The sequence below is a fragment of the Apus apus genome, chromosome 1 (genome assembly GCF_020740795.1).
Source record: "Apus apus isolate bApuApu2 chromosome 1, bApuApu2.pri.cur, whole genome shotgun sequence".
In the NCBI taxonomy this organism is placed as follows: Eukaryota; Metazoa; Chordata; class Aves; order Apodiformes; family Apodidae; genus Apus; species Apus apus.
Window position 1 is genome coordinate 7,452,893 of NC_067282.1, and position 26,853 is coordinate 7,479,745.

Genomic DNA, 26,853 nt, shown 5'->3' on the forward strand with positions numbered 1-26,853 from the left:
CTCTGCCTGCCTAGATACTGATGGATAATCAATATCACAGTAATTTTTTTATATCATGCAAATGAAAGAACTTTCATCCACTGTCCAAACCAAATCTGAATCTTTGTTTGGCTGAGATGGATTCATGCTGACTGATGGAGACAGAACAGACAGCTGAATCTCTCTCATTGTTTGTATTGTTCCCTCTGTCTAAATTCTTTTTTAAAACTGGTCACAAGTCTCTGATAGCATCAGAACAACCATACCAATCAGCATCACCTTCTACCTCTGTTGATAGTTGTTGTAGGAAGGTCAAAAACTGAAAGGGTGGGAGGAAAATGAAATCTGTCAAACTAGATTACATTTCTCTTTTGCAGCAATACTCCCATCCTGCATATAAACTTGCTATTTCTAGCTATGTCAGCTTTAGCATTAATATTAAAATGATCATTCCTGTTTTCTCTGGTGGGGAAATGGGACATCAGGTGCATTATAGAGCACCTGCTGCTGTTTCAAGAGAGCTGGCCCAGGTGCTTGTAGACCTCATGGTACTCCTTATTCTCAATCATGTAAAAGTAAACTGAAAGGCCATTGTTGACATGAGTCCTGCAAGGACCTTATTTGGTCTAATAATGACCCTATTTGAATAGCAACCACACCAGGACTTCCAGCAAAAAAAAAAAAAAAAAAACAGATTTGGAGTTGTGTAATAGATAGAAAAACTACATTATAATTTTTAAGATGGGGAAAAATGCGCCCATTAAACAGAATTAGCCTCTAGATATTGAAAAAGGAATACTTGCCTACTATTACTTGCTACAGTAAATACTATTGTAATGGCATAATTGCAATCACACATGGGAAAAGAAAGTCTTTTCAGTTGTTACTGAGGGACAGATGTGCACAAAGCTCACTCACAGCGTGGTGCTTACTGTGTAAAGCTACAAAAAGCTGTCATACATAATCAAACAACTCTAGGGGGAAAAAGGGCTAAGCAGAGCAACTGACTGAGATGTGAAGTTGTACTTTCATAAAGGTGAAGAGGATGTAAGAACCCAAAGTGGATTGAGTTACCTGCATGGTGATGTTTTCAAGGACAAAAGATAGAGGCACCTCTAGTCAAGGTCAGACATATGAGACAGCCCAGGAACTACTTGTGGCTTAAGCAACACTGGGAGAAAAGAAAAACAGGCAAGGTGAAAATAAGTTGGTTGTAGTCTACAAATAAGAGTCTTGAATTTTGAAAGATACAGTCATAGTTACCATGCTCTCCACCTGTCATCCTGATTCTTCACTAGTGAATCTGAGAGGTCTGGAAAAATCAATGGTATCTGATTTTCTGTCTGCACTAATGTAATGATGTAATGCACCTGAGCTGGGGTGGGGGGAGGTTGCCATGATCTCATAAAAGTTTTCATTTGTACAGGATTTTTTCCAATGCACTGAAAAGTGAGTATTATTTCCTTCCTTTGGATTCTGGATGATCCCTTAGCCAGTAAGACTGATGTGCTTTTGCCAGCATCTTCTGCAGTCATTTACACCACCCAAGGGGAGGGTAGAGCTGCAAAGAATAATGCTCAACATTCTTGCCAGAACATATTAATTCAGAGTTGAACATCCTCTTCACATATGGATTATTGACTGTGAGAGGCTTGATCTAAGCCAGAGTAGTGCTAGGATTTATTTAACCAAATGTAGGCAACTACATCATGAAAATCTTCATTTAAGATCTTAGCATGAGCTGAGAAGAGAAATTATGAATGATAAATCAAGGCTCAATATTCTTTTTCTCCTCTATGATATATGTGATATGTCACAAGAAATAATAATTTATAATTATAGGGGAGTTACTACTCATTATTCTTTCCAGGATGCTGGATACATCACCAGACCTCACCACTTGGTGATTCAATACAGTTTGAAAGCTATTTGTCGGTAGTTTTCAGTGCTGCTGTCAGTGTGTGGACCTGTTGCCTTGCTGAGTGATAAATTTTAAAGTCAGGCTTCCAGAGGGAGCTTTGGAGGGTAGCACAGCAGCTAGAGGAGGCTTACTGAAAGAGGCAGCCCAAAGAAGTGAGAGTAGATTCTCTCCCAATCTCTGCAAGGACCAAATCTCATGAGCTGGTCAGCCAGTGACCTCAGTGGAGATTAGGAAAAATTAAGTGCTATCCTACAGTGCTGAAGTGTCATTGCAAACCTTTCTGCATCTGAAAACAACTTTATGTCCATTTGTCAGTATGTATTTCTTGTCTGGTAACAGCTGTTTTTCTGGACCATGGGACTGAGTAGCTAGTTGGTTCAAAAACAAACATAATGCTATAGAAATGATGTCATATTGAATCATGTTGATGTTGGGAAAAGTAGGACTTCAGCATAAGAAGTAGCAAATCACTTCAATTGTGGTTTAATAGTCACCAAATAGTTGTTATTACATAATATTAATGAATTAATATTGCAGGCCAAATTTCTTTTGCTTCCATGTCCACCCCAAAGATTTATCCAAGCTATGTCTAAAGGGAGAGAAGGGCACCACTGTCATGCTGGGCAGGATTGCCAAGATGCAGGGACATAACCACCAGTCTTGTACCAATGTCTCGGGCAGACTTGTGGGTTTACCCATGTATTATGCTACTCATATGAATTACTCCCTGATCATCAAAAATTACTATTTTATACTAGAACAACCAACAGAATTAGATTAAAAGTAGACTTTCTTTAAAATTAGATGTATAGATTTTAATTTCTACATATGCTGGTTTCTGATCACAATAATTTATTTATTTTTTACCTCACTGTTCTTTTTATTGTCAGGATAAGCAAAACAAATTCATCTTCCCATAAAAGGCAGCAACAAGCTGAGCAGCCTATGTCTAAGACTCCCTCCCCAAGGAAAACCTCAGATTAGTTAAAGTGAATCATCAAAAAGCATGAAACCAATGTGCATAAGTTGGAGTGTATTAAATCTGTAGGCAGATGCTCTAATTCAGTAGAAAAGAGATTTTAATTTGCTGTAGCATTGATTTTTATGCCTCCAGTTCTTTTTGCTTTTACTTTGCTGAGTCTCTGCACACAGAAAGGCTACATTGCAAGCCCCACACAACAGCAACCTCCCACTTCATGAATGTCAAGTTTCACTATTTTCTGTGGCTTGTGTATTTCTCCTTGACTGGGGTCTGTGGGTCTGAAATTAATTTATTAATTGCCCCAGAATGGCTCAGTATAAATTCTCACCACTTCAACCTGATCTAGTTGATGATGCCCCTGCTCACTGCAGGGAGGTGGGCTAGATAAACTTTAAAGGTCTCATCCAACCCAAACCATGATATGATTCTATGATTCCATGATTCTGCTACTGCTCCTGCTGTAGCCAATGAGGATTTGGTCCTAAAACACTAAAATATTTGCACTCATCTTTCTGTTGTCTTTAAGATGGGCAGCCACAGAACCACTCTCAGACTGGATGTCATTCCATGATTTCTGTTTTCAGGTAGTTTAGGTACATCTGACTGCAAGAGGAGATGAAACTTGTCTCTCTGCTATTACCAGCTGAAGCTGTATGATGGTACCAGCCTGGTATTTGTGTTGTCAGACATTCTCCCCACAAATACCTGTGAATACACTCTCCTTTCAGAGCAGAATTGGGTGAAAAGAACTTGAAAAGCAACATTTCACAAATATTTAAGGACAAGGAACAAGAGGTTTTCCCAGCACTGAAGTCCCCGTGGCCAAAAAGCCAACTTAAATTTGTTAATCTGCTCAGTTTGGCAGAAGGGCATGTTTATCCACTCAAGTGAGTTTTATTTTTAATCGTTTCCTATAAATTGTCTGCCTTTCTAAACATCCCTTAAGATTTTAATCCTTACATGATAAAACTTTTAAACATGGCATAATCATGTAAACTGTGTTCAAAATAAGTTACCTGACTATGCTTACTAATCTAATTGGAAAAAAAATAAATATGGAATAAAATTTATATGTATGTGTATGTATAAACCTCTTCCTGTTCTCTTGCAATGAGGGGAAACTTGAATGCTGAAGAAAAAGAGCCCTTAGTTTTTAAACAGAAGAAGGCTGTCCTACAATTTTATGCTAATTCATTTCCTAATGGTATTAGGTCTACTCTTTCCATTAAATATTGACCAGGTGCTGAGCTGTTCTCTATAGTCACTGAAGGTGAGGAGCTGAACGAGAGCACGTTCTGTCCTACTGAAAAATACACATTCTGTTGCAAAAATACCACTTCAAGAATGCTCAAAAAAAATTGGAGAATGGGTAAACTCAGACCTCATAAAAATAAGTCTAAACAGTGCAGAGGATGGAAGCAATAAAAAAACTATGGCCTGGGTCCACGTATTTGGACTATATATAGTAATACATATTTTCATGTTTATTTCACTTGATGGGCAAGTAAAAACAAATACAATACAGATGACCTGGAAATGGCAAAGCAAGACAAGAAGAAACATGTTAAAAGAGGTGTAAAATATAGCAAGGTCTTTCAAGTGTCCATTTTACATTGCAGTCTTCTGTTTGATACTGTCCTTACTGCAGTTCTCATGCTGGATTTGGAAATAACTTTCATCCTGCAGAAAACCTCAGTGTCAAATCTGTGCAATTTACTGTATTGTAACCATTTTCTTTGATTCTTGACACCAGTTTGTTATTTGCATCTGTCCTCTACACCCATGATGAGTGCTGTTATTGAAGACTGAAGCAAGTCTCAGCTATATTTTACATCTCTGCTGTGAAGACTGCTTTTAGAAAGGCACTGACAGAAGTCCTGGTGGCAGCTCATGTCTGGTTGAGATATGCCCATTTTCAATGACAAGATCTGTCCAGAGATGGCAAAGGAGGGTAGACATTGTGGTGCACTGGGTGCTGCATCCCTGCAGTTAGTTCTTCAGAAGAGGAGTCAGAAGAGAACAGCATCCCAAATCACTGAGGTATTGAGCTTGCTAGTGAGGGAACACTGAAGGCTGAGGTAGATTTTCAATGTACCTCTCCACTTTTTTAGCTATACATAGGAAGAGGAGAATAAATTTCTTTTTTTTTTTTTTTTTTAATTGGGCCAGAAGTTGTCTGCTACCATGAGAGGTTTCAAGAGTCTATACATTTCAAGAGTTTATATTTCAAAGAAGCATACAGTATCCAGTTGTCCAGGATCTCAGATGTTCTTAGACCATTTCCTTGTACGAAGAAGTATTTCTACAGGTAGCTACACTTGGAGAGTGAGGGAAAGCTGGAGGTGAAATCCCCATCAGTTGTGATAAGCAATTCTATCTCCATGTGGGACTTGGAGCGTTTCAGCTCCCAAGTCACATTTGAATGCTGGATGCAGGTGTCTTTGAACTCTTCTTGAAATCTCATTGAGTTGCAGTGACCTCCAGGCACTTTTGCAAATGGGACTTGAGCCATGAAGTAGTTTTGGAAATCATATTTGCGCTTTCCTCCATCCCTCAGGCATAGCTCTATCATGAAGATAAATAATTGGAAAGGGACATGGGAGCAGTGTTTATTATATCAGGCAAGTGAGGGTTGCAGATTTGGGCCTCTGCAAATTTGGCAGATGAGATTTCTCCCCCTTCACTTTATTTTTGGCCCAAATCCCCATAATCCTGCTTTGTGAGGCAGTGATAGATGAAAAAGGGATACAGTTTTAAATGAAACATTTCTTTTTTTAAAACCAATTTCCTCAGCTGATTGATCAAAGTGTTGTCCAAGGGATGGCAGGTTTGCTGTCACTTAAAGCAATATGAAGAATTTACACTCCTATGCTATATAGATATTCATAATGTCAGCTGCATCAAGAAACCCTTTGCGCCTAAACTCCCTTTTTCTTCGTACAAGAAAAAGGAAGTCAAGTGTATTTTTCCTTAAATGTAGCAACTACAAACTTGAAGACTCAGAAACAAAGTGCTAAAAGTGCTTAAATTAGTGTTCCTTTAAAGAAATGTGTTTTCTAAGGGGTGGATCAATGATGCTAAAAGAATTGATACTCCATACATTTTATCACTCTCGGTTTAGTTCCCTTTTTAGAAACATAGAATCACAGCGTGTTTTGAGTGGGAAAGAACCTTAAAGATCATCTAGTTCCAATCCCTCTGCATGGGCAGAGACACCTCCCACTAGACCAGGTTGCTCTAAGCCACGTCCAACCTGGCCTTGAACACCTCCAGAGTTGGGGCATCCACAACTTCCCTGGGCAACCTGTTCCAGTGTCTCACCACCCTTACAGGAAATAATTCCTTCTTAATATCTAATGTAACTCTGCCCTCTTTTAGCTTGAAACCATTCCACCTTTTCCTGTCACTATATGCCCTTGTAAAATATTCCTCTCCAGCTTTCCTGGTACTGGAAGAATGCAATAAGGTCTCTTCTCTGTCTCCTCATAGCTCTGTCTATGGCAAAAGTGTTCTGCCAGCTCAAATGAGAAATTATAGGAACATCCTAGTTGACTGCAGTCCTGCAGCTCAGCAATGACAAAATCTATAGAGAACCAAGCTAAATGCTAACAGAGTTCTCTGGAACCTGTAAAAACCAAAGTTTTGCAGACATTCAGATATTGCATTGATTCATTCAGGTATGTTTCTGATACCAACCAGAGATACCAGACCAGAGAGGTATATTCCTGATGCCAGAGCAACCCCTTGCCATATTTCAAGTCCCAGACCCAAGACACGAAGGCAGTCAAGTGCCTGAGCTGCAGTGCTTAAAGAGTATGTTATAAACTAGGAAAAAAATATTCATTTTATCCTAGCTTTTTCCTGACAGTCAGTGCGTTTTGTTGACCCTTTGGGCAGCAACACTAAATGTAATCACCCTACAACACATGAAATTTCAGCATGGCAGTTTATAGTTCAGCAAAATTATAAGTGACTGAGAACAGTTTTATTGTGGAAGGTGTCAGGAAAATTGTAATGGGAGGCAACACCAAGTGCTAACCTTAATACAGCCCCAGATATGAAATGTTTGTAGTATCCAGCAAGCATGCTGAGCATGTATGAATGTTGTTGGTATGTTTGCTTGGAGGATTAATGACACTTAATAACATTATTTGTATACTTCTCAAAGCAATGCAGAATGTTTCTGCAGCTCCTTATCTGTCTGCTGTGCCTGAAGAAAGCAGCAATGCTTCCGTGGCTGCTAATGCAATTATGACGAATTTCATAAATAAGATCCACTCTTCAGGGTTAATTTCCTAATTTCTTTACGCAGTGAATAAGAAATGAAGTTAAAATCAGATGTTTTAGGAAGTTAGACAGGACTGCAATGAGTTTAAGAGGTAACACAGATTAATAAGTAGAATACTGTGTTCATTTGAGCTAATTATTTTCTCAGAAGGCATCCATCCTATTTAGGCAATTACACAGCCTCAGGTCTTCATTTCTTACCAGTACTATCAAGGGATTTCATCTGCTAGTTTAAGTCTAAGACTGCTGATGTGTTTTTAATAACATAGATTTACTTTGAAAGCTGCATTTGAGCTGTTTCCATGTGAATATTCCACACTTACAGAGAAATGCATTTATTCTAAATTTAAACTGTAACGATAGTAACCAGCATTCACTGTGTTTCAGTAGGAAACATATAATCCCTCTCAGACAGAAGGAAACATGTTGTGTAAATTATTCTATCAGAAGACTAGAATTTATAGGGTTTTTTAAATAATTATCAGAAACCAGGCATTCTTACTATCCAGATTTAGAAACCAAAAGATTTGCAGGAATGTGTCCTAATGTCATTTGTGGGAAACTGTGAAAGTCAGAAAAGGGGTCATATCTGTACCAGTTTGGAGGATAAAAAAACCCTCACTTTCTTCCTCAGCTATTTATTGTCTAGTAAAAATGCAATGTCAAAGTCTTATAAGCTAGCTTTGCAGGATTCAACTTAGATTTCCTAGAGCAATTCCTAATCTTAGACAAACAGAGTTACTGTTTCAATTATAGGTAGATGATTGGGTAATTTTTATTTTTTTTTTGCTTGGGCCAGCAGATGATAGATCCTGTAGGTGATTTTGCAGAGGTAGTCAATGTCATTTTTTCAATAATGACCATATTAGTCAAGGTGAGTAAGGACATTCATGGCTTCTTGTGAGGCTTTTCAATGGAGCATTTAAACTTCAAATATACAAATATTAGAACTGTACAGACTAAAGCTAGTTTTAGGTCATATCATGCTGAAGTTTGGGCTCTCAGGTCCCAGGAGTTGGGCTCACAGGGACTGTGTCCTCTGAGGTCTCTACAGCCCAGCGGTTCCTTCGTTGTTTTGCAAATTCTTGTGTCTCACCCTGTGAGAGGTTCAATCCCACAGGCAACCCCAGCCCACTATTATTTTTAGACATTAGGAAGAAATTCTGTAGTGTGAGGATGGTGAGACACTGGCCCAGGTTGCCCAGGGAAGTTGTGGAAGCCCCATCCTTGGCAGTGTTCGAAGGCAGGGTGAATGGGGCTCTGAGCAACTTGATCTAGGGGGCATGTTGGAACTAGGTGATCTTTAAGGTCCCTTCCAATTCACACCCCTCTATGATTCTATGATATTTCAGCTCAGGCTGGGACTGAGCTTCCAAAGTGTATATCCCTTTTGCTCTCCCTTTCAGCACTTTGGTTCGTCTCCTCTGACAGTTTTGATTATGTATACTGGGTTTATTTGCATTAAACTGATATTGAAGATAAACTCACCCAATGCATCCACCTGCTAATGGGTGACCAGTTCATGAGGCCAGACTAGAACTAGTCTTCTGTGGTGGAGAAGGCAGCAGTGAGGGGCACTGTTGGGAGCAATGGGATATGGGACCAGTAGAGGGGAAAAGGGCAAGACTCTCCTTTCCAACAACTGGAATTTCTCAACCCATCAGGTGAAGCTTCATCCTTTTTATTTTGCATTTGCCATGAGCTTAGACACCATTCACCAGTGTCATGTGTCATATGCTGTTTTGTACGGTATTTTAAGCTAATTTTAAGGTAATTTTTAAGTAGTTCATGACTCCAAAACCATGGGGTTGTTTTTTTTTAAAATAGATTCAGAAACTGTGCAATTCATTTTACCTTATTTAGAAGATCTAAAAGTTCACCAGTTATGTAAGCTGGGGAAGAAAGTTCCCTCTATAGGAAGAGAAAAAGGTGCCCGCGCAGAGGGAGTTTCTTCACTGAAAGAGCTGTCAAAGCACTGGAACAGGCTGCCCAGTGAAGTGGTGGAGTCACCATCCCTGTAGATGGGGTACTTAGGAACATGGTACAGTGGTGGACTTGGCAGTGTTAGATATATGCTTAGACTTGATCTTGAGGGTCTTTTCCAACCTAGATGATTCTGCGGTTCTGTGAAATTTATTCCATCAGAAAGTGCACATCTGAAAGCACTGAGGTGAACAGCTTATTCTCTGTCCCTGTTTCATTTCTCTGACTGTAGAATAACTCTAAATCTTGCATTATTTTTGTTCAGCTTAAATTGGAGAGGATAAATCTGTCCTTAATGTGTTTTAACCATGCTGCCATATGTGTTGGGAGGGAGTGCTGTTCTGTTGGTGTAGGACAGCCAAGGCTCCTCAAACCCAGCCCTGTATTTGCCAGAAAACTGCTGCTTGGCCGAGGAAGTGACCTGACATCTCTCTCTTTCCAGATCGTATAATTTGCCTTAAATGCTCACTTTGTGCTTAGTAAGCCACCAATGGTCTCAGGTCAGATATCAAACATATCATTCAAAAGACTGCTATAATCAACATGTATTACTTTCTTTGTGTTTTCTTTTCCCCAGAGTTGAAAGAAAGGAACGAGCACGTTTGAAGACGGTGAAATTCAATGCGAAGCCTGGTGTAATTGATGCAAAAGGGGTACGTAAATAATGAAACCTTTTCAAATTGAACTTTCCAATTGTTCTATACATTTCAGAGTAGAGAAAAAATTAACAGAAAGAGTATTTAGATTGTTGCCACCAAGAACTGGAGTATAATGAGATATAGATAGGGGTATAGTTTGATGTAATCTTCTAAATAATTAAATATTATTTTTATAATACTACTGAATGACAGTGCCTCCTAACTGGAAGATACTAAGAAGATAAAGAGCGTTCTGTGGTAGCTGTGATTGTGGTTAAATGATGACTAGGGAAGATGTTAAAAACTAATGTAGATACAGATTTGTTTCATTAATAGAGCAAGAGGTCTAAATTCGTTGGCTTCAAAAGATGTTAAATTTCACCCAAAAGGTTGAATGTTAAAGAGTCCCAGATGCAAAATTTAGGTTTCAGATGTTCTGCTTTGACAGTTGTGACAGACATTGAAGATAGGTGTGTTTCACAGCAGGCACGAGGGACCAGCCAACACAAACATGCCCGTTTCCTATCTGGACCGAACAGCATCCTGGGTGTTCGTGCTCTGCAGCATTGCTCATTGCTTTATTGTCCCCAACAGTCAACAGTTTTCACTTGCCTGATGTCAAATACCCTGAACGTTGCCATCTGGCTGGCAAGAGTTGTAGCACAAGAAATGCCCGCAGTCCTGACTGTTGAGATGTATTTTTCTGCTGCAGCGTAGCTCGTGTTTGTGGCAGCAGTGAATACTTGACATGACATGTACAGGGATTTATTTTTGAAAGCAGTCCAGTTGCCACACATGGGGTTTACCACTGAGAGCTTCTGTGAGCAAACCAAGAGACAGAGCTTCAGAAACTGTCAGCAAAAAGGCCTGTTCGGCTGCAGGGAACACAGGGCAGGACCAAAACCAGGTGATGAGAGGTTACAGTTGTAGGTAGGTGCTAGCAAAGGACAAAAACAAGTGGTTCAGCAGGTCCCTTCCAGACCTGTTATTCCTGTGGTCCTCTGCCTAGTATGAAATTCTCATTCTTAATCTCTCCTTCCTTAATTTTCCCTCTGTAACGAGAATAATACTACTTTATCCCAGTTCATTCTGTCCTTTCACTTAGACTGTAACAGATTAGCAGGGTAAAAAGTTCCACTTGCCATGAACATGCAGCTCCAAGTGCAGTGGGTCCCGAGCCTCTACATACCAGCAAAACAATACTTCAGCCTTGCAAATACTTCCCTGGTACTGCTCTAGAGAAGAGTTCCTGAGTTCAATGCAAATGCAGAATAACTGCACTGAGGGAAACCAGTTTTCCAGATTTACAAGGTACATGAAATCTGAGTTCAGCCTCTGCACATTATTTGCACATTCGGATAACTTGGTATCGAACATATAACAAACTGTATTGTGAAAAGACTTTCTCATCTCACTGCATTTCTTCAGGAGTCAGAACTCTATTTTTCAGTTTGAAATGACCGCTCTCTGCAACCGTGTAAATTAATGTTGCCATTTATTTGGGGAAATCGTAAGCTTTATATTGCCAGTGAAATCACTTGTTGAATGTCTATTTCCTGTACATATCAAAGCCTCAGGGGAATATTTCATTCATATAACTAATGGTCCTTATTCAAATCAGTCTGTCAAGAATTTAATTACCTCTTGATTCCCCAAATTATTTTTCCGTTTTTGTCATCAGTGTAACATTAATCTTCCAGCTCCTCACATGGCTGTTTGTTCCAGTGCTTAGGAAACTGTGTAATTACAGAGCAAGACGCTTGTACCCTTTTGGGAGCACACTTTCTAGTGTTAGTATTTGCTAAAATTTGCTTTTGTCTATTAAAAAATAATCCCACAATTTCAAAGCTTTTTGGGAAAAGATTATATAGGCTTGTGTTTGAAAGAGTACTAAGGGATGAAGGGTTCACTGATAAATTAAGTATCAGCACATTTTAAACTGAAAGAGGGTAGATTTAGGTTCTCCTCCCCCTCTATTCTGCCTTGGTGAGGCCACATCTGGAATATTGTGTCCAGTTCTGGGCCCCACAGTTCAGGAAGGACAGGGAACTGCTTGAAAGAGTCCAGCACAGAGCCAGAAAGATGATGAAGGGAGTGGAACATCTCCCTGATGAGGAAAGGCTGAGGGAGCTGGGTCTCTTCAGCTTGGAGAAAAGGAGATTGAGGGGTGACCTCATCCATGTTTACAAATATGTTAGGGTGAGAGTCAGGAGGATGGAGCCAGGCTTTTTTCAGTGATGTCCAGTGATAGGACAAGGGGCAATGGGTGCAAACTGGAGCATAGGAGGTTCCACATAAACATCAGAAGAAACTTCTTTACTGTGAGAGTGACAGAGCCCTGGGACAGGCTGCCCAGAGAGGTTGTGGAGTCTCCTTCTCTGGAGACATTCAAACCCCACCTGGACGCATTCCTGTGTGATGTGCTCTGGGTGATCCTGCTCTGGCAGTGGGGGTCAGACTGGATGATCTTTTGAGGTCCCTTCCAACCCCTAAGATTCTGTGATTCTGTGATTAGGAAGAAATTCTTCACCATGAGGGTAGTAAGGCACTGGAACAGCTTGCCCAGGGAGATTGTGGATGCCCCTCTCTGGAGGTGTTCAAGGCCAGGTTGGATGAGGCTTGTGCAGCCTGGTCTAGTGTGAGGTGTCCCTGCTCATAGCAGGGAGGTTGCAACCTGATGATCTTTAAGTTCCCTTTCAACCTTAACCATTCTATGATTCTATGATTCTGTGGCTCTATGTGCATTTTAGGGATCAGCGTTTCCATTTAGTTTTTTAGTGTTCAAACAGAAGTGGTGTCAGCTGTGTAATTTCTGGAAGAAATTAAGTCCAGATACAAAGGACTGCAGGCCCAGAAGAACTCTTTTGTTTCAAAATCAAGATAAAATTCAAGTAGGAGTGGGCTTATGTGTGTATGTTGCTCCTTTGTGCTCATACACTCATGACTGTGTGGGCAAATGAGACCGTCTTAATTTACTCTAAAGATGAAGTTGGAAGAATCACTTTTCATGGGATATTTCTAAATTTGGCCAGGAGATATGCATCAAAGTATTTTTTTAACAAAATTTAAGTGAATACAGGGAATACTTGGGGTTTTTTGCATAGCTGAAAGGGTTATCCTGTTGTTATTTTACCTGAATCATCTTACTGACCCAAACTTCTTTCTTCCCCTATGGAAGTAACATTTAAGAGCTAGTAAGCCACAGCAAAGGTTTAATCAGTTAGTGCCAGCATTTCTTTGAGCTGGCTACAATTTTTAAATATGAACTGTCTCGTTATTCTACAGGTTTTAAATGTCTTATGCATTTTTTTCTGTTTATGCCTTATTTTTATCACATATCAAGAGGTAAGATACAAAGAAAGTAATGCAGATGGTGTGACATTTGTAGGTGATCATCTTGTGCCTCACTGAAAAGGTGTTTAAGAACACTCAGCTGTGCAGTTGACAAACCTGTTAGCATTTCAAAGTTCCTCTTCAAGCCAAACTTGGGTGGATTACCTCATCCAAAAAATGAATTCTGCATTTCTTAAAAATGTGATTTAGAATATTTCTGTCACTTTTAATTCATTTCATTAGACTTCGCCAGTCTATGGTTTCTGAAGTAAAAGTTTACAAAATCAGGATGGTTACAGTAACAGGGAATGTGAAACACAGTTACAGAGCTTCAGTGAAATCTTTGGGTCTTGAGTTTAAATCAGCCAACAGATAGTGCCTTTCCATGCAATGCCTAATTAAATTCTGATGCTCAGTATTGTAGGGTATTGTTTAAAAAAACAAGTTGACAAGGCATTAGATAAGTTAGCAGCAGTGGATCTGATGAAAACTTTTAACACTCTGGTCATGTAACTCAGGACAGTAACTGTTTCTTTTGAAAAGCAGAGAGGGTATTAGAAGAAAATCATGTTTTTTGACTTTTTCTTTTAGGCAACTTCAGAAAACGTTCAAACCAATAGGGCTACTTTTCTTTCATGTTTTGTTTATTTTGGCCAAAATAAACTTAATTGGTCAGGTTCAGAGACATCATAAAAATTCTTGCTCCTGTTAACATTTTAAAGGTATCAAACCAATTAGAGATGCTGACACCTGTGTACTAAGAAAAATAATACAAATACTGGTGTAAGCTTCATTTCACCAAGCAAAGATTGTGCTTCAGTTGTGTTGACCAAGTTCAGTCTCTAGCTTCATTCAGATTATTCTAGTAGTGATCTTCAGCAGCTTTTCTAATCGTTATTGCAGTAGCAAAGCAACCATTCTACCCCTCAAGTTCCCTGCAGCTGCTCTATGCTACTGCAGCAAAGGGCAGGGGTTCCAGGACACTGGCTGCTTTGAAGTTTCAAATATACAGAAGGAAATTGAAGATAACATAACACAGCCATGATTTTCTAAGCATTTACTGTCTCAGTCTATGGGGCCCACTGGTCTAGGGATAATCATTGGAAAATAGAGCAGCCAAAAGGTTGATGTCTGATCTTTATGTTGAAGGAAGCTTAAAGGAGTTATGTGAGCACAAACTTAATTCAAAAGTATGCTTTATGCTGTGCTGAACTCAAGATCATATCCCAAGTATTTTCTGTTGCTCAGCTTTGTGCCAAAAGGAACAGAATATGTTGGTAGCTGTGGGGAGGGCTGGGTATCTGCCAAGGCAGAGTACTGAGCTCTTGGTAATTCCCCCTACCATGAGCTTCAGGCTGAACAAGAATAGCCTTTCCTTTTCTAATCCTCAAACCCACAGTGGCTGAGGGATTTTCAGATTTTTACTGAATAAAAAAGAATGTCAAACAGTGATGGAAGTATTACAGAGGGAAAAGAGATGAGCCAGGAACCTGCTTTTTTCTCAGCTGTTGTAATTACAACCAGTCTTTCAGGAGACAAAACCAGCACTTCTTCTACTTTTCTCCCTGTCAGATCATACACTCTTTCTTGACTCTCTCTTGAAAATATTTTTATAGTGGATACTACAGACATTGCAAAGAGCTTTATCAGCATCTCACCTTTTTTCTAATATTCATGGATGCTGCCTGTTTCCAGAGAAGTGTTGCACTACCTTGAAGCATAATGTTTGGGTAGCAAGGTTGTACAGAGAACTGCTTTTTTATACCATCTGCCTTTTCATTTCACACCCTATTTGGCCAATGACTCCAGAACATTGTCTGTCTCCAGGGAGAACTTACAGCACCTTCCGGTGCCTGAAGGGGCTACAGGAAAGCTGGGGAGGGACTTTTTGCAATGGCGTGTAGTGATAGGACAAGGGGACAATGGTTTGAAACTGGAAGAGGGGATATTTAGATGAGACATTAGGAAGCAGTCCTTTCCTGTGAGGGTGGTGAGACACTGGCAGAGGTTGCCCAGAGGAGCTGTGGATCCCCCCTCCCTGGAAGTGTTCAAGGCCAGACTGGATGGGGCTTGGAGCAGCCTGGTCTAGTGGGAAGTGTTCCTGCCTATGGCAAGAGGTTGAAACTAGATGGTGTTTAAATTCCCTCCCAACACAAACCATTCTGTGATTATGGACAAATACCCAATTTCAGTTCCCAGTGAAAGAAATGTCATGCCTTTCACAATCTCCCATACTTTAATGTCTGTGTCAGGATGCATGGGGGTGTTCAGTGTGTCTCCCAGTGATTAGTGGACTAGTGAGGCTGCTCAGTGGGGTGCCAAATGGGGGCAAGGTTCCTGTCAAGAAAGGAGACTGCCCCATCCCTCCAAAATCTCTCCCTGCAGCTCTGCTGACACCAGCAGTGGAGTCCTGGGCTGTGACCCACACCTTATTGCTCCATCACTATCCATTAGTCTTTTATTCTATCCAGTTAACTTGTCATCCACAATGCTTTTCATATTCCAGTCAGATCACCTACACTGCACTTAGCCTGCCCCTTCAAATCCCTCTGAAGGTATTTATTATGAAAGTCAGAAGCTTGATAGCATTTAATAATATTTGTTATGAGCATATTCTATTTACAGATCCCGCAGCCCTGCCTGCAGTGTAAGGTTACCCTCTTGCTTTATTGTCATTTTAGCAACACTGTGCAGAGGTATGACAGGAAAAAGCTAAACTTGACTGGGATAGCAAACACAATACTGTGGTGCAAATAAGATCCTCACATACTCAATGCACCTCTCCTCCAAATGTCAAAATCCAGTGACTGCCAAGACTTGATACATAGGACATGTTTTGACAACTTACTAAGCAGGTTGGATGGGGCTCTGAGCAGCCTGCTCTATTGAGAGGTGTCCCTGCCCATGCAGGGGAGTTGGAACTTGATGGTCTTCAAGGTCCCTTCCAACTCCAAACATCCTGTGATTCTGCATTCTGTATTTGGGGGGAACAAAAGAAACAACAAATAAAACAAGCCCTACCTATTTCTAAACATTTTATACTCTAGGAAATCATGGTATTTTCAGCCCTTGTCATCAAATCACAGAAAAACTGGTCTGTAAGGAACCTCAGGTGGTCACCAAGTCCAAACCCTGCCCTGAGGCTGTCTTCTGTACCTCCTTCCTGTTTCTCATTTGTCTGAGCACTACTTAAAGACCTCCCACAACAGGAATTTCATACTCTTCTCAAAGAGTCCATTCTAGTGTTCCACTCTCCTCATCATTAGAAATGGCTAAACTGCTGCAGTTTAAACCTGTTGTTATTTCTTCTTCTATCCATGTATTTGGAGACTGGATTATTTGTCTTTGTCTTCTCCAAGCAGAACCTGCAGTCACACCTGCCCTGGTCTCAGGTGCAGCATCTGTGCTGGTTACCACCACAGATCTGGGTGCATCAGTGCAGAGAAAGGGTTGATAATCCCAAATGAACTCCTACTGCTCACAAATCAGAAAGTATAAATATTAGACTATTTAACCTCTCTCTCTGCCAATTGGCTTTTGTTTCTAACATATATGTGTGTTTAACTAGACTTCACTTTTCTAAATATATAGTTTCACTACTTCTATGGAGAAACTATTCTGTAGTCCATAATCAGAGAGTTTTCCACATAATCAGTGTATTTTTACCAACTTTTCTTTGCACTCCTCTTCTAAAAATATTTGACATAATGAATGGATTTCCTAAAATGATTGGTACTGGGACAATAATAGAAGCAGAAGAAAATCTGCAGTCTGAGCATATTTGAAAACTTGCATTTACATTGTTGAGCTAACTGCTGATTTGGAGAGCCTGGTGACACACACGCTCACCAGTGGGTTACATTGCAGTGACAGAGAAAGAATAGATCCTCTGCCATGGACCAAAAATTGCACTTAATGGCCCCTAAGCTTTCCTTATTAAAAAATCCACTCAATTGCTTAATCATGTTTTTCTGAATTCCCTCCACCCAGTAGCCAATGGTAGTGAAAGGAGTGATACTGGCCTGGGAATAGCATTTCTGTCCATGTTGGTGTGTGTTTGTCCATGTGTACATGTATGAAAAGAGAAAAGGAGGAGCCTCTCTCTTCCCCCCCTCTAAATTTGATAATCAGAAAATAGCAACAGATCCTGACTGAAAGATAATGGAAGTGTCAAACACCAGAACATGTGGGATCACAAGTACAGTGATTTACTGAGAGAGGTTGAACATAAATTAAGCAGCATACACCTACCTGCAGGATGATAGGGATGAGGGTTAGTGAAGGTGGTGTAGGTACTGACACACAATTAAATATTCTTTATTCTGGGTCTCAGCCAGATTCATCCCTCCTTCCCGTTCTAGCCTGAATTTTAGCTGTTCTCCCAGTCTTTCTAATTTCTTGTTGCTATTTAATGGGAGCAGCTGCCTACGGGGTGTTCTTCAAAGAAATCTGAGCACTCTTGCTGGAATAAGTGCTCAGCTCAAGCCTCCAACTGGTTTTCCAACTGCTGCTTAGAAAAATGATGACTTGTGTAGCTGTAATCCTCAGGAACTGGAGGTACAAATGCCTGGGAGGAACGTGCTTAGGAGCAATCTGCCAGTCTGTACTTGCCTGCATAATCCAGCCCTTTTATATTTTTTCTAGTCTGCCACTATGGTAGTTTTGAAGGAGCAGCCAGTGAATAAGGCAGCTGCAATGCTGTTGCTCTATTTCCATACTTACTGCTGAAGATGTTGAGTTAAAGAGGGCAGAGGGGCAAAGTGAACTGCAGGCAGCTCTGCTACCCAGGAGAGCAGCTGAAGGACAATAACCTGGATGCAGTGCAAGACTGGGGACCAGCAGAAGAGGGCTGCTCTACTGGGACCCAGGGGTGACAACAGCCACACAAGGGGTGCAGTCCAGTACAGTCCCAGGGTGTGAACAGCAAGTCTGGTGGCAGTAACCAAGGCTGGTCCACAACCCTGTGGTTCCCAGAAGTCTGTAGTGATGAGTCAGGTCCAAAGAAGCCAGGAAGTCACCTCAGGGAGGTGAGGTGGGATAGGCAAGACACAAGGCAGGGCACAGGCAAACTGACAGCATGGCCCTGGCAAGGACCATGGGCTGAGGCAATTTACTGAACCTCCTTGTCCTGCAGACACACATCCTACCATTGTGATCCCAGATGAGATCCCGAACATCCAGGACTGAGTTGCTGTTGACTTCATTCAGTGACTATCAAAGCACTTTTGTTGAGTCCAAAATTTTCTAGCTTGCCTTTCTTACGACTGTTCAAACAGTGTTTGCCACCAATAGAGTAAAAAGTCAGAATATTAATTCAGTCCCCCAGCTTAGAGACATTCCAAGTGAAACTATGCTTTAGGCAGGCCCTAATCAAACAAAAGGAGAGATTTCCACTCTGATCTAATTTGATTCCCAATGACATTTAGCATTCCTAGTAACATTTAGCAACCAGAATGGTTCACAGTATAGCCTCGGCTGTATAAACAAACTGACTCTTTAATAACACTCCAAAAAACACAGTGAAATTTGTCCAAAACAAAAATGTTTTATTGCCTCCGTGCCAGACAATTATTGAACACCCACTGATATTAAAAACAATAATAATTCCCAACTAAAATATGCTTCCATTAGGCATTTATTTTTACGCTTCTGGAAAATGTCTAAGGAGCACATGCAGAAATGAGTGGTAATGTTCTAACTTGGCTTTTACTTACCATAAAAATACTTCAACTGCACAACTGGAAAGCCTGAAATATGGCTTCCTGCAGAAATATTATTTACACATGATGATGGGACAATTCTGTAAATGTTGTAAAACATTAGCTGACTTTTTTAACATGAATTTGCTCTCTCCTAAATTAGTATTTCTCCACCTCAGAAATCCCAAAGCGAACGGCTCTCCCTTTCTTCATGGTCAAGAGCACCAACCTGCCACTGTTGTCTAAAAGAGATGTGATTAATCATGCACTGACTGTAAAGGGAACCTGGGGTCACTACCTCTGCCCCCGGCACCTACGGGGTAAACGTCTAAAGCCAGATGCAATGGATCTCATTTCTGTGGGCCTCGACTGGGCACATGCACCCTATAAAAAACACAGCAGCCATTACAAGGCATGGTGAGACCAGGTTATGGCCCTTGAGTGCTTTGCAATTAAAGGTGTGACAAGGATTTGCAGTCCTTATCTGCTTTGTCTTGATCAGACATGATAAGAACCACGGAGCCTTATTCCAAACTGTGCTCTTTAAAAGCCCAACATAGACATCTCAGCCATTTCTTCTGAACTAGTCTTTGTATTTTTGAGTGTGCTCTTCCATCACCAGTTTGCCAAGTGCAAAATATAAATGTTTGCATAGGTTAGGTTAGTTTAGGTTAGGTTAGGTTAGGTTAGGCAAAGCTATCTAGAAATGCAAAGGGGTAAGCTCTCTGCTCAGCCCAGCATACAGCTCCTGAGGTGTCAATATCAGCTACGCTTTTGCTGTGGGGATAGTGCAGGCTCCTGAGGTTCTTTGTTTGTATACCTACAGGTGGAAAAGTTACAGACAAGAAAACCCCCTTCTACTCAGAGCTTAGCTTTTTATAGAAAATCTTTGTGTGTGTCATTTATTTTCAACAGTTGTAAATCAGTATTTTACTGTACACTCCCCCATCTCAGAATGATTGAAATTTGCTTTGCTCTATCCAGAGAATAAAATGATTATTTTAATTTTTTTTATGTGTGCAACTTAAAATAAGCTTTGGAAATCATTCACGTCATAAAATTTCAAGTTTTACATCTCCATTACTAATCTTTTATAAAGCCATTGTTTCTGCACTTACTGGAATTTAGTTGTTACTCTTTAGCAATCATTTAAGAATGCTCCTCTGTGGTAAAATGGCAACTAATGACAAGGATAAAAAAGTAATGTGGAATCATGCACAAATTCCTCACTGACTCATTCCTTATAGATTGGTCTCCAAAAGAAGTAATAATAATAATTTTTTTTAAAAAAAAAAAAAAGCTAGTGGAAATTATTAAAAGCAAATTACTGAGCAGAGATATTTTCCATACAAGGACTTTTTATTGGCACAGGGTATTAGTAGACCTGAAGATACTGAGATACTCTCTAGAGCTTTGTTATGAAACTGCCCAGCACAGGGAGGAGGAATAAATTGTTCTTCTCCATCTGGCTTTGTTGCCAGATTCTGTCTTGCTTCTCGTTTTCTCTCTGTTGGATTTAAGTTCTGGAAAAAGCTGCAAGAACTAAGAAATGGGGGTTGCACTGGGTGTCATTGAAGAATCAGGTCTCAGCATCATTCCTGCCAGAGCAGGAGCTTGGAGGCGATGCCTTCTCCCTATGGCAGAGGAAAAGCTGAGTCTCATTTATCCATCTGCCTTTGCTGTTTCATGTATTTTCACACCCTCCACAGTCTCATCTTCATGTTTCAAGACATCTGGAGTTGGTGGCAAGCAGTGGACACTGGTTGGACATCTGGTTTTGTGTTTTGATCTGAGCAAGTATTATTGGGCTGCCCTGACCATTCCCTTGAGCTGAGCATGTTTTGCTCAGCATTTCTGCAAGGTGCATTAGATATACTGCTGTCATCAGCATCTAGTTCACTTCTGTGCTGAAGTAATCAAATGAAATTCAGTTGCTAGAACAGCATATAGCCAGGAAAATTTAACTGTACAGTGTCTCGTTGCTCCAGGATACCTTGAGGCACTCCACAAAGACATGCAATCATTTAATAATAATGCCTGCTGGGCCCAAGTCCCACTTGAAAGTGAAAGAAAACAAATGAGTACTCACTTTGGATTTAGACCACAGTAGCAGTGTTGACTTTAGCAGGGAACTGGCATGCCTCAAGAAACCTGTTTTTTTTAAAGTGATATAAAACAGTACTAGAAGTTGTGAGAAATACCATCAAATCAAATTTGAGTATTTTACTCAGCTGAAGCAAAAAAAATATGGTTTTGTAGCTTTTAAAAATCCACTAGAAGGATTTATTTCAAATTTAAAACAAACAAACAAACAAACAAAACCTGAAGTAGAAAATATTTAGAACTGTTTTCCAGTTAAAAACATAAAATTTAAAACAAACAAAAAAAAAGGCCATTTTGCATTTTATTGAGAAGTACAAGTTATAAATATCTCAAACCTGTAGGCATCATGGAATAAAGTAACAAATTTGAGAAACAAAGGGTTTGGGGTTCAACTTGGTCCCAGTGGTGAAATATTTCTGCCTATTGGCAGTTTGTCAATCAAAACACTGATGGAATAATTTTTTTTCAGTTCATGAACAACTGAAATTCATTTAAATGCATGTATTTCTTAGATTTTTCAGTTTCTTCAGTCTGATAATTATATGGAGTTAATTTATATGATGATGCTGCTTCTTAGGTGGCCATAGTGTTAGGGACTGTGGTAGCACTGTTTTCTATCCCACAAGAAGTGTGTGTCATGCCTGCTTAAGTAAAAGGAATGTTTTAGAGAGTCACTGACATAAAGATATGTAATGTAATTGGTCACAGATTAAATACAACAAGGTGAAAATTTGCTGGCACAGGCAGAATACAAGAATTTATAGTTAAGAATTAATTGCTTTTCTTCTAAGCTGTTCCAGCAGAAATTTGTGCTGAGTTTAACTTCATGAGTGTGCTATTTTTGTAACTTCTTGTCTAATGCCCTGAATTAAATGGTAGGGAATATGTATGTATGTATGTATGTATGTATGTATAGATGTCATAGTTACTTGGCATCTAAAAAAGTGGTTAAAAATAAAAATTTATAGTATTGACAATAGATACTATCAAAGAATTAGAAACAGAACAAAGTTTTCTTCTAGGAAGAATTCATACAAAGCTCAAGAAGAGTGAAGTCAAGGATTAACATTCATCAAGATGATACAGGCTCTATATTTCACATGTTTATTTCTGGCTCATTCAATTTCAGGCAGTTCATATTCGATTGGCTTTGTGACTCACATACCATGTTTGGGAGGTTACAGGAACTGCCACCCTGGGTCACAGCCAAAGTCCATCTCATTTGATATCCCCACCTGTGAAACCGGTAGTGTGACGTGGAAGATGTAGAAACGTCACCTCCTACACAAACCTCACAACAGTCTGTTAGAGATCAACTTTAGTTTTGTTTGTCCATGCCTTTATTTTTTATAACTTTAGCTGTAAGACCAAAATAATGTTTTAAATTAAAACCATGAGCTTGGTATGATTCACTGTCTTCTGAGCCAGAACTTTGCCTGCTACACCAGCCACCTGTGAGTGCAAAAACTCTTCCTTTAACTCAAAAGGACAGTTGAAAAGATAAGATCCAATTATCTTCCAGTGAATAGTTCTACTTCAAAAGAGCAATAAAGGTCTTTATTCAAGTTATTCTTTTTATGCAGTGGTCCATTTTATGCAGTAGTTTACAATGTAGTAGTTTACAATTTAGTAGTTTACACTTGCAAAAGTCAAGTGGGTGGCACTTAATTGCACAAATAAATGATCCAACAAAAAAAATAGTGACAAAAGAGCAAGGTGTTTTGTTGATGTTTTTTTTTAACAGCACAGATAACTAACATCTTCTGCAGCTTTATTAGAGATTAATTCAAAAGATTGCATAGAGAGGATCAAAATGTTCAATTACATCTGCAAATCTAAAGAGCACGAGTGGGAAACTGGAAATCAAAGTTAAAGAAAAAAAGATAGGAGAAAATAGCTGAGCAAGGAATGAGGAATGATTTTCAAGCTTTTAAAAGTCCTACAGTGTATGCTCTAAGAAAATCTGTGGGTCTGGACCAGGGACCAGACAGTCCTAAAACTTTACCAAGTGCACACCAATGTTACTGTTGATCTCTGAGGCTCCAAAATTCTGTCAACACCAGCCCTGAGCCAGGTATTAACCTGTGAGATTTTCCAGTTACTTCCTTCACAATATCCTGCTCCTGGCAGTATGGAAGAAAAGACAACTTGGGCAACAGAGTCCCTGACTATTCTCCCCAATACCCTGAAGTCATTCTTCATTCCCCTTGGACTCTGTGGCAGCATGGTCTGGGTTGCTGCATCCTTTACAGCAGAGGTAACTGCTTTTGCCCGCGTGGACGTGTCGCGAGCTGGTACTGGGGGGCTACCATCTCCAAGTTTCTTCCTATTGTTGATGTTGTTGTGGCTGTTGTTCACCTCGTTATCTGGTAATCAGCTATGCTAAATGCCTTGAAGATCCTCTCCTCGTGTTCACACCTCAGCTCTTTGCTCCTTCCCTAAGTCACAGCTCCTCAGCTGCCCTGAGCAAACTGCCATGCCCAGCCTCACAGAGTGCCCCACTCCTGTTCACCCGCTCCTGTTCGTCGCGCTCCCCAGGGGTGTTTAAATCTCCCGTGCAGCTCCTGGCCAGGCTCTCTGTGCCTGATTGGCTGCCACGGACTTCCTGGTTGGGGGCTCCAGTGGTGAGTGGGGTCCCTGAGTTCAGAAACCCCCCTGTATCCCACAACTGAGCCCCCACCTCGGACTGACCTCAGTTGCTGCTGCTGCCACCTTGCCGACTCACTGTCCATTAGCTATTACTTTTTGTCCACTTCCCTTGGGGCAGATGATTCTGCATCCAAATTGATTCCACTCTCAAGTTGCTTTGCCCTTCCTTATTTTCACACCATTAATTTCAGTGTTGCCTCTTGACCAAATCTTTCCCACCCTCTTTGTGTACAACCTTCAGATTGTTGTAAATGACCTTGGCTGTGACATACACAAGGTTTTTGCATTCGTGTTTCAATCCTGCCAACAATGTTGTAATGTAAATTAGCATAGATGAGTGCTCCCTTTTTTAATGTGAGTCGTACCTTGCACCAAGTTAAATACATGTTTCCAGAATTGGAAATGCTGCTTTACATGCTTTCTTAAAAGTCTATTATTCTTTCTGTTCCTCTGGTAGTTTTATTGGTTTTAACTGTTGCTCTGTTAGGAATTACAATTGAGTTGCTGGCTGACAAGTCTTAAAAAAAGATTAGTAAAATTTCCTCTTTGGGAGGAACAACACTACCCCTGTCTGTAGAAGCCAGACAGAACGGAGATTTTCATCAGGCTTGTACTTTTTCTTTTTGGATCTCCAAGATCCAAATCTCCCTGCAGCTTAATGGGAAAACAAAGCAGAGTTATCTTCATCTGAGCTGCTTCTCACCCAAAGTTTGTTCTCGCTTACCAAAACAGATCATGTTGCAAAAATTCAATAAGGAATTACTGTAGTCCAGTCTTCCCTCCCTCAATACTTTGCAGTAACTAACTAAATTTAAGTTTGAACTTAATAGATGTTGTGGTTAGGGCCTGACACAACAACAAAGAACCAGCCCCCTGTCTGCTACCTCAGCTCCTCCACACACACACTCTGGGATGGGGAGGACTAACCCAACTAGAAGCTCATGGGTCGAGACAAGGACAAGGAGGGTTCTTCACCAATTAAGGTCCTGGGCAAAACAGACTCAGCTTGGGGAAAAAATAATAATTTAATGTCACACTAATCAAACAGGACACAGACAACACACAGAGCAGGGCTTGCATATGTTACCCCATCCCTCCCTTCTTCCCGGGCCCAAATCCCTTTGTTCCCAGTTTCTCACTCTCTTTCCCCCCAGCGGCACAGGGAGATGGGGATGGGGTTTAGAGTCAGGTCACAGGCTGGTGGTTCCTGCTGCTCCTTCCTCCTCAGGAAGAAGGATTCCTTACAGTCCTTCCCTGCTTCCCCATGGGGTCCCTCCCATGGGAGAGAGTCCTCCACAAACCTCTCCTTCATGAGTCCTTCCCACCAGGTCCAGAGCTGCTCCAGCCTGGGCTTCCCACAAAGTCACGGCTGCTTCGGGAACAAACTCCCCTGGCCCAGGGGCTTCCAAAGCTGTACAATCAGAGTCCACAGGCAGCAAATCCACATTCACCCCTCCTGGCGTCTTCAGGGAATGTTCCACCACCTTCCTCCATGAGTGCAGGGGCACAGCTGCCATCTCGCCATAGGTTGCAGGGAAACTTCTGCTTGGGCACCTTCTTCCCCTTCTTCCTCACCAGTCTCAGGATCTTCTGCCCCCCCCTGGCACTGCTCTCAACTCTCCAGCTCAGCTGTTTCTCACTGCTTGCTCTGTTCAGGTCCTACATCAGTTCTTTTGTATGTTAATGGCAGAGGCACCTCTATTGTCCCTCTAATGGCTCCTTGGCTGGGTTTGGAGCAGGGGGAGCTTCTCAGCTTCTTAATGGAGAGACCCATGGGGCACCTCCCCCCTAAAAAAAAACCCACCAAACCAAACCAGCACGATAGAACAGGGACGTCTTTTCCCTGCTTCTCATAAAAAGACATAGAGAATTTGTCAAGTGTTGCTTGCCAGCATAACTGCGTGGTCAGACTGGGAGTGAAAGACATATGTCTTAAAGAAGTTCTTCTGCATGTCTGCGCAGACATCATTAGGAGCTTTCTGTGTGTGTGAACCCAGTCCATGGTCAAGTTTGTGGTTACACCAGGGAAGCAAGTATGGCTCAGTAGCAGTGGCTTTCTTCTAGACTTAGTCAAGTTGCTTTACCTCAGTATACTTCAGTATCTTAATAAAAGAAACTACCATGGCCTCATTGATAGTATCCACCAGATCATAGTGCCTGTTAGGTGGGCTTTGCTGTGGTCCCAGTACTGCAGGTGAAGCAATGAGGCTTAAGATCCCAAAGTGTGGCTTGACCCATGTTGCCTGGACTGTGCTGTCATGCTAACTGCAAAACCACTTTCCACATAAAGCAAATATAGGATTGTCTTCAGACATTTCAAATTGCTAAGTGAAAAAGCCCACTATAAAAACAGAGAGGTTACATGTATGTTTGAAAGGAGAAATTACACTGGATTTGTTACAGTTCAAAACTTCTCTTTCTGGTGTCAGTGCAACTGTTCAGTATGACGGGAGATGTTTAACATGCAGACATTGAATAGCATTTGAGTGCCCAAACCTTTATTAAAGTCAGTGTTCAGAGTAAAAGAATGTCTGTAATAGAAAAAATGTGAATTAAATGTAGATAAAAGGATTGCAGGGGTGTGATGTTGCTGAGAAATTTTGTAGAATCTTTGCAGAATGCTGCCTGAGTGAGGGTTTTTTCATGTAAGTTAGGCCAAAAGCAGTTATTAAAGAAGAAGAATAAAAAACCCAAAAAGCATTGCAGATAAGAAGCAGCAAAAGTAATGAACTCATATGCACTGCTAAACCAACCTCGGAACAAGACTGATACAGATAAGCTCATAATATGGAAACAAGACTAAAAGTTAGCTCAAACGTGTCTAAAAATAGGTGGTAAATGAAATTCATCTACACCCTGTATAAAAGAATTTCACAGCCCGTGCTCTGGAGCAGCTTTTTCTCAGGTGAGCCCAGAGCAGTGGTTCATGACTGAGGATTAGCATTGGTTGAATGAAATAGCAAAATAAAGTCTTTCCAATGTATTTGGGAGTTTAATGGCTTTTGGAAGCTATAGCTTCTTTTAGACCATCAAAAGAAATTTTTTTCCAATATATTAGGCCCTTCTTCTTCTAAAGTGGACTATCTCTCTCAGGCACATTTACACTGAACGATATGGGCTGGATCAGCTACATGGTGAAAAAAAAAATGGGGAAGAAGCTCAAAGTAGAAAATGAGATAGATGCCTATTGCAGTGTGGTACAACTATCAAATTCCTCTTGTACTATTCTTTGTGATGTTTACCACTATAAAGCAACTTCTGAAATTGATTTGTGTCTTC

The 26,853-nt window shown here is 40.6% G+C and overlaps 1 protein-coding gene across 20 annotated transcripts in view; it reads left to right on the forward strand.

The window, feature by feature from the left end:
• The window catches only part of DLG2 (discs large MAGUK scaffold protein 2), a 1,033,121-nt gene that overhangs the window by 978,243 nt on the left and 28,025 nt on the right, over nucleotides 1–26,853 (forward strand). For all 20 annotated transcript variants that reach the window (XM_051620514.1, XM_051620368.1, XM_051620405.1 and 17 more), the window contains one exon: nucleotides 9,730–9,805. In XM_051620514.1, coding sequence (XP_051476474.1) covers nucleotides 9,730–9,805 — 76 coding nt within the window. The remainder of the gene's footprint in view (nucleotides 1–9,729; nucleotides 9,806–26,853) is intronic.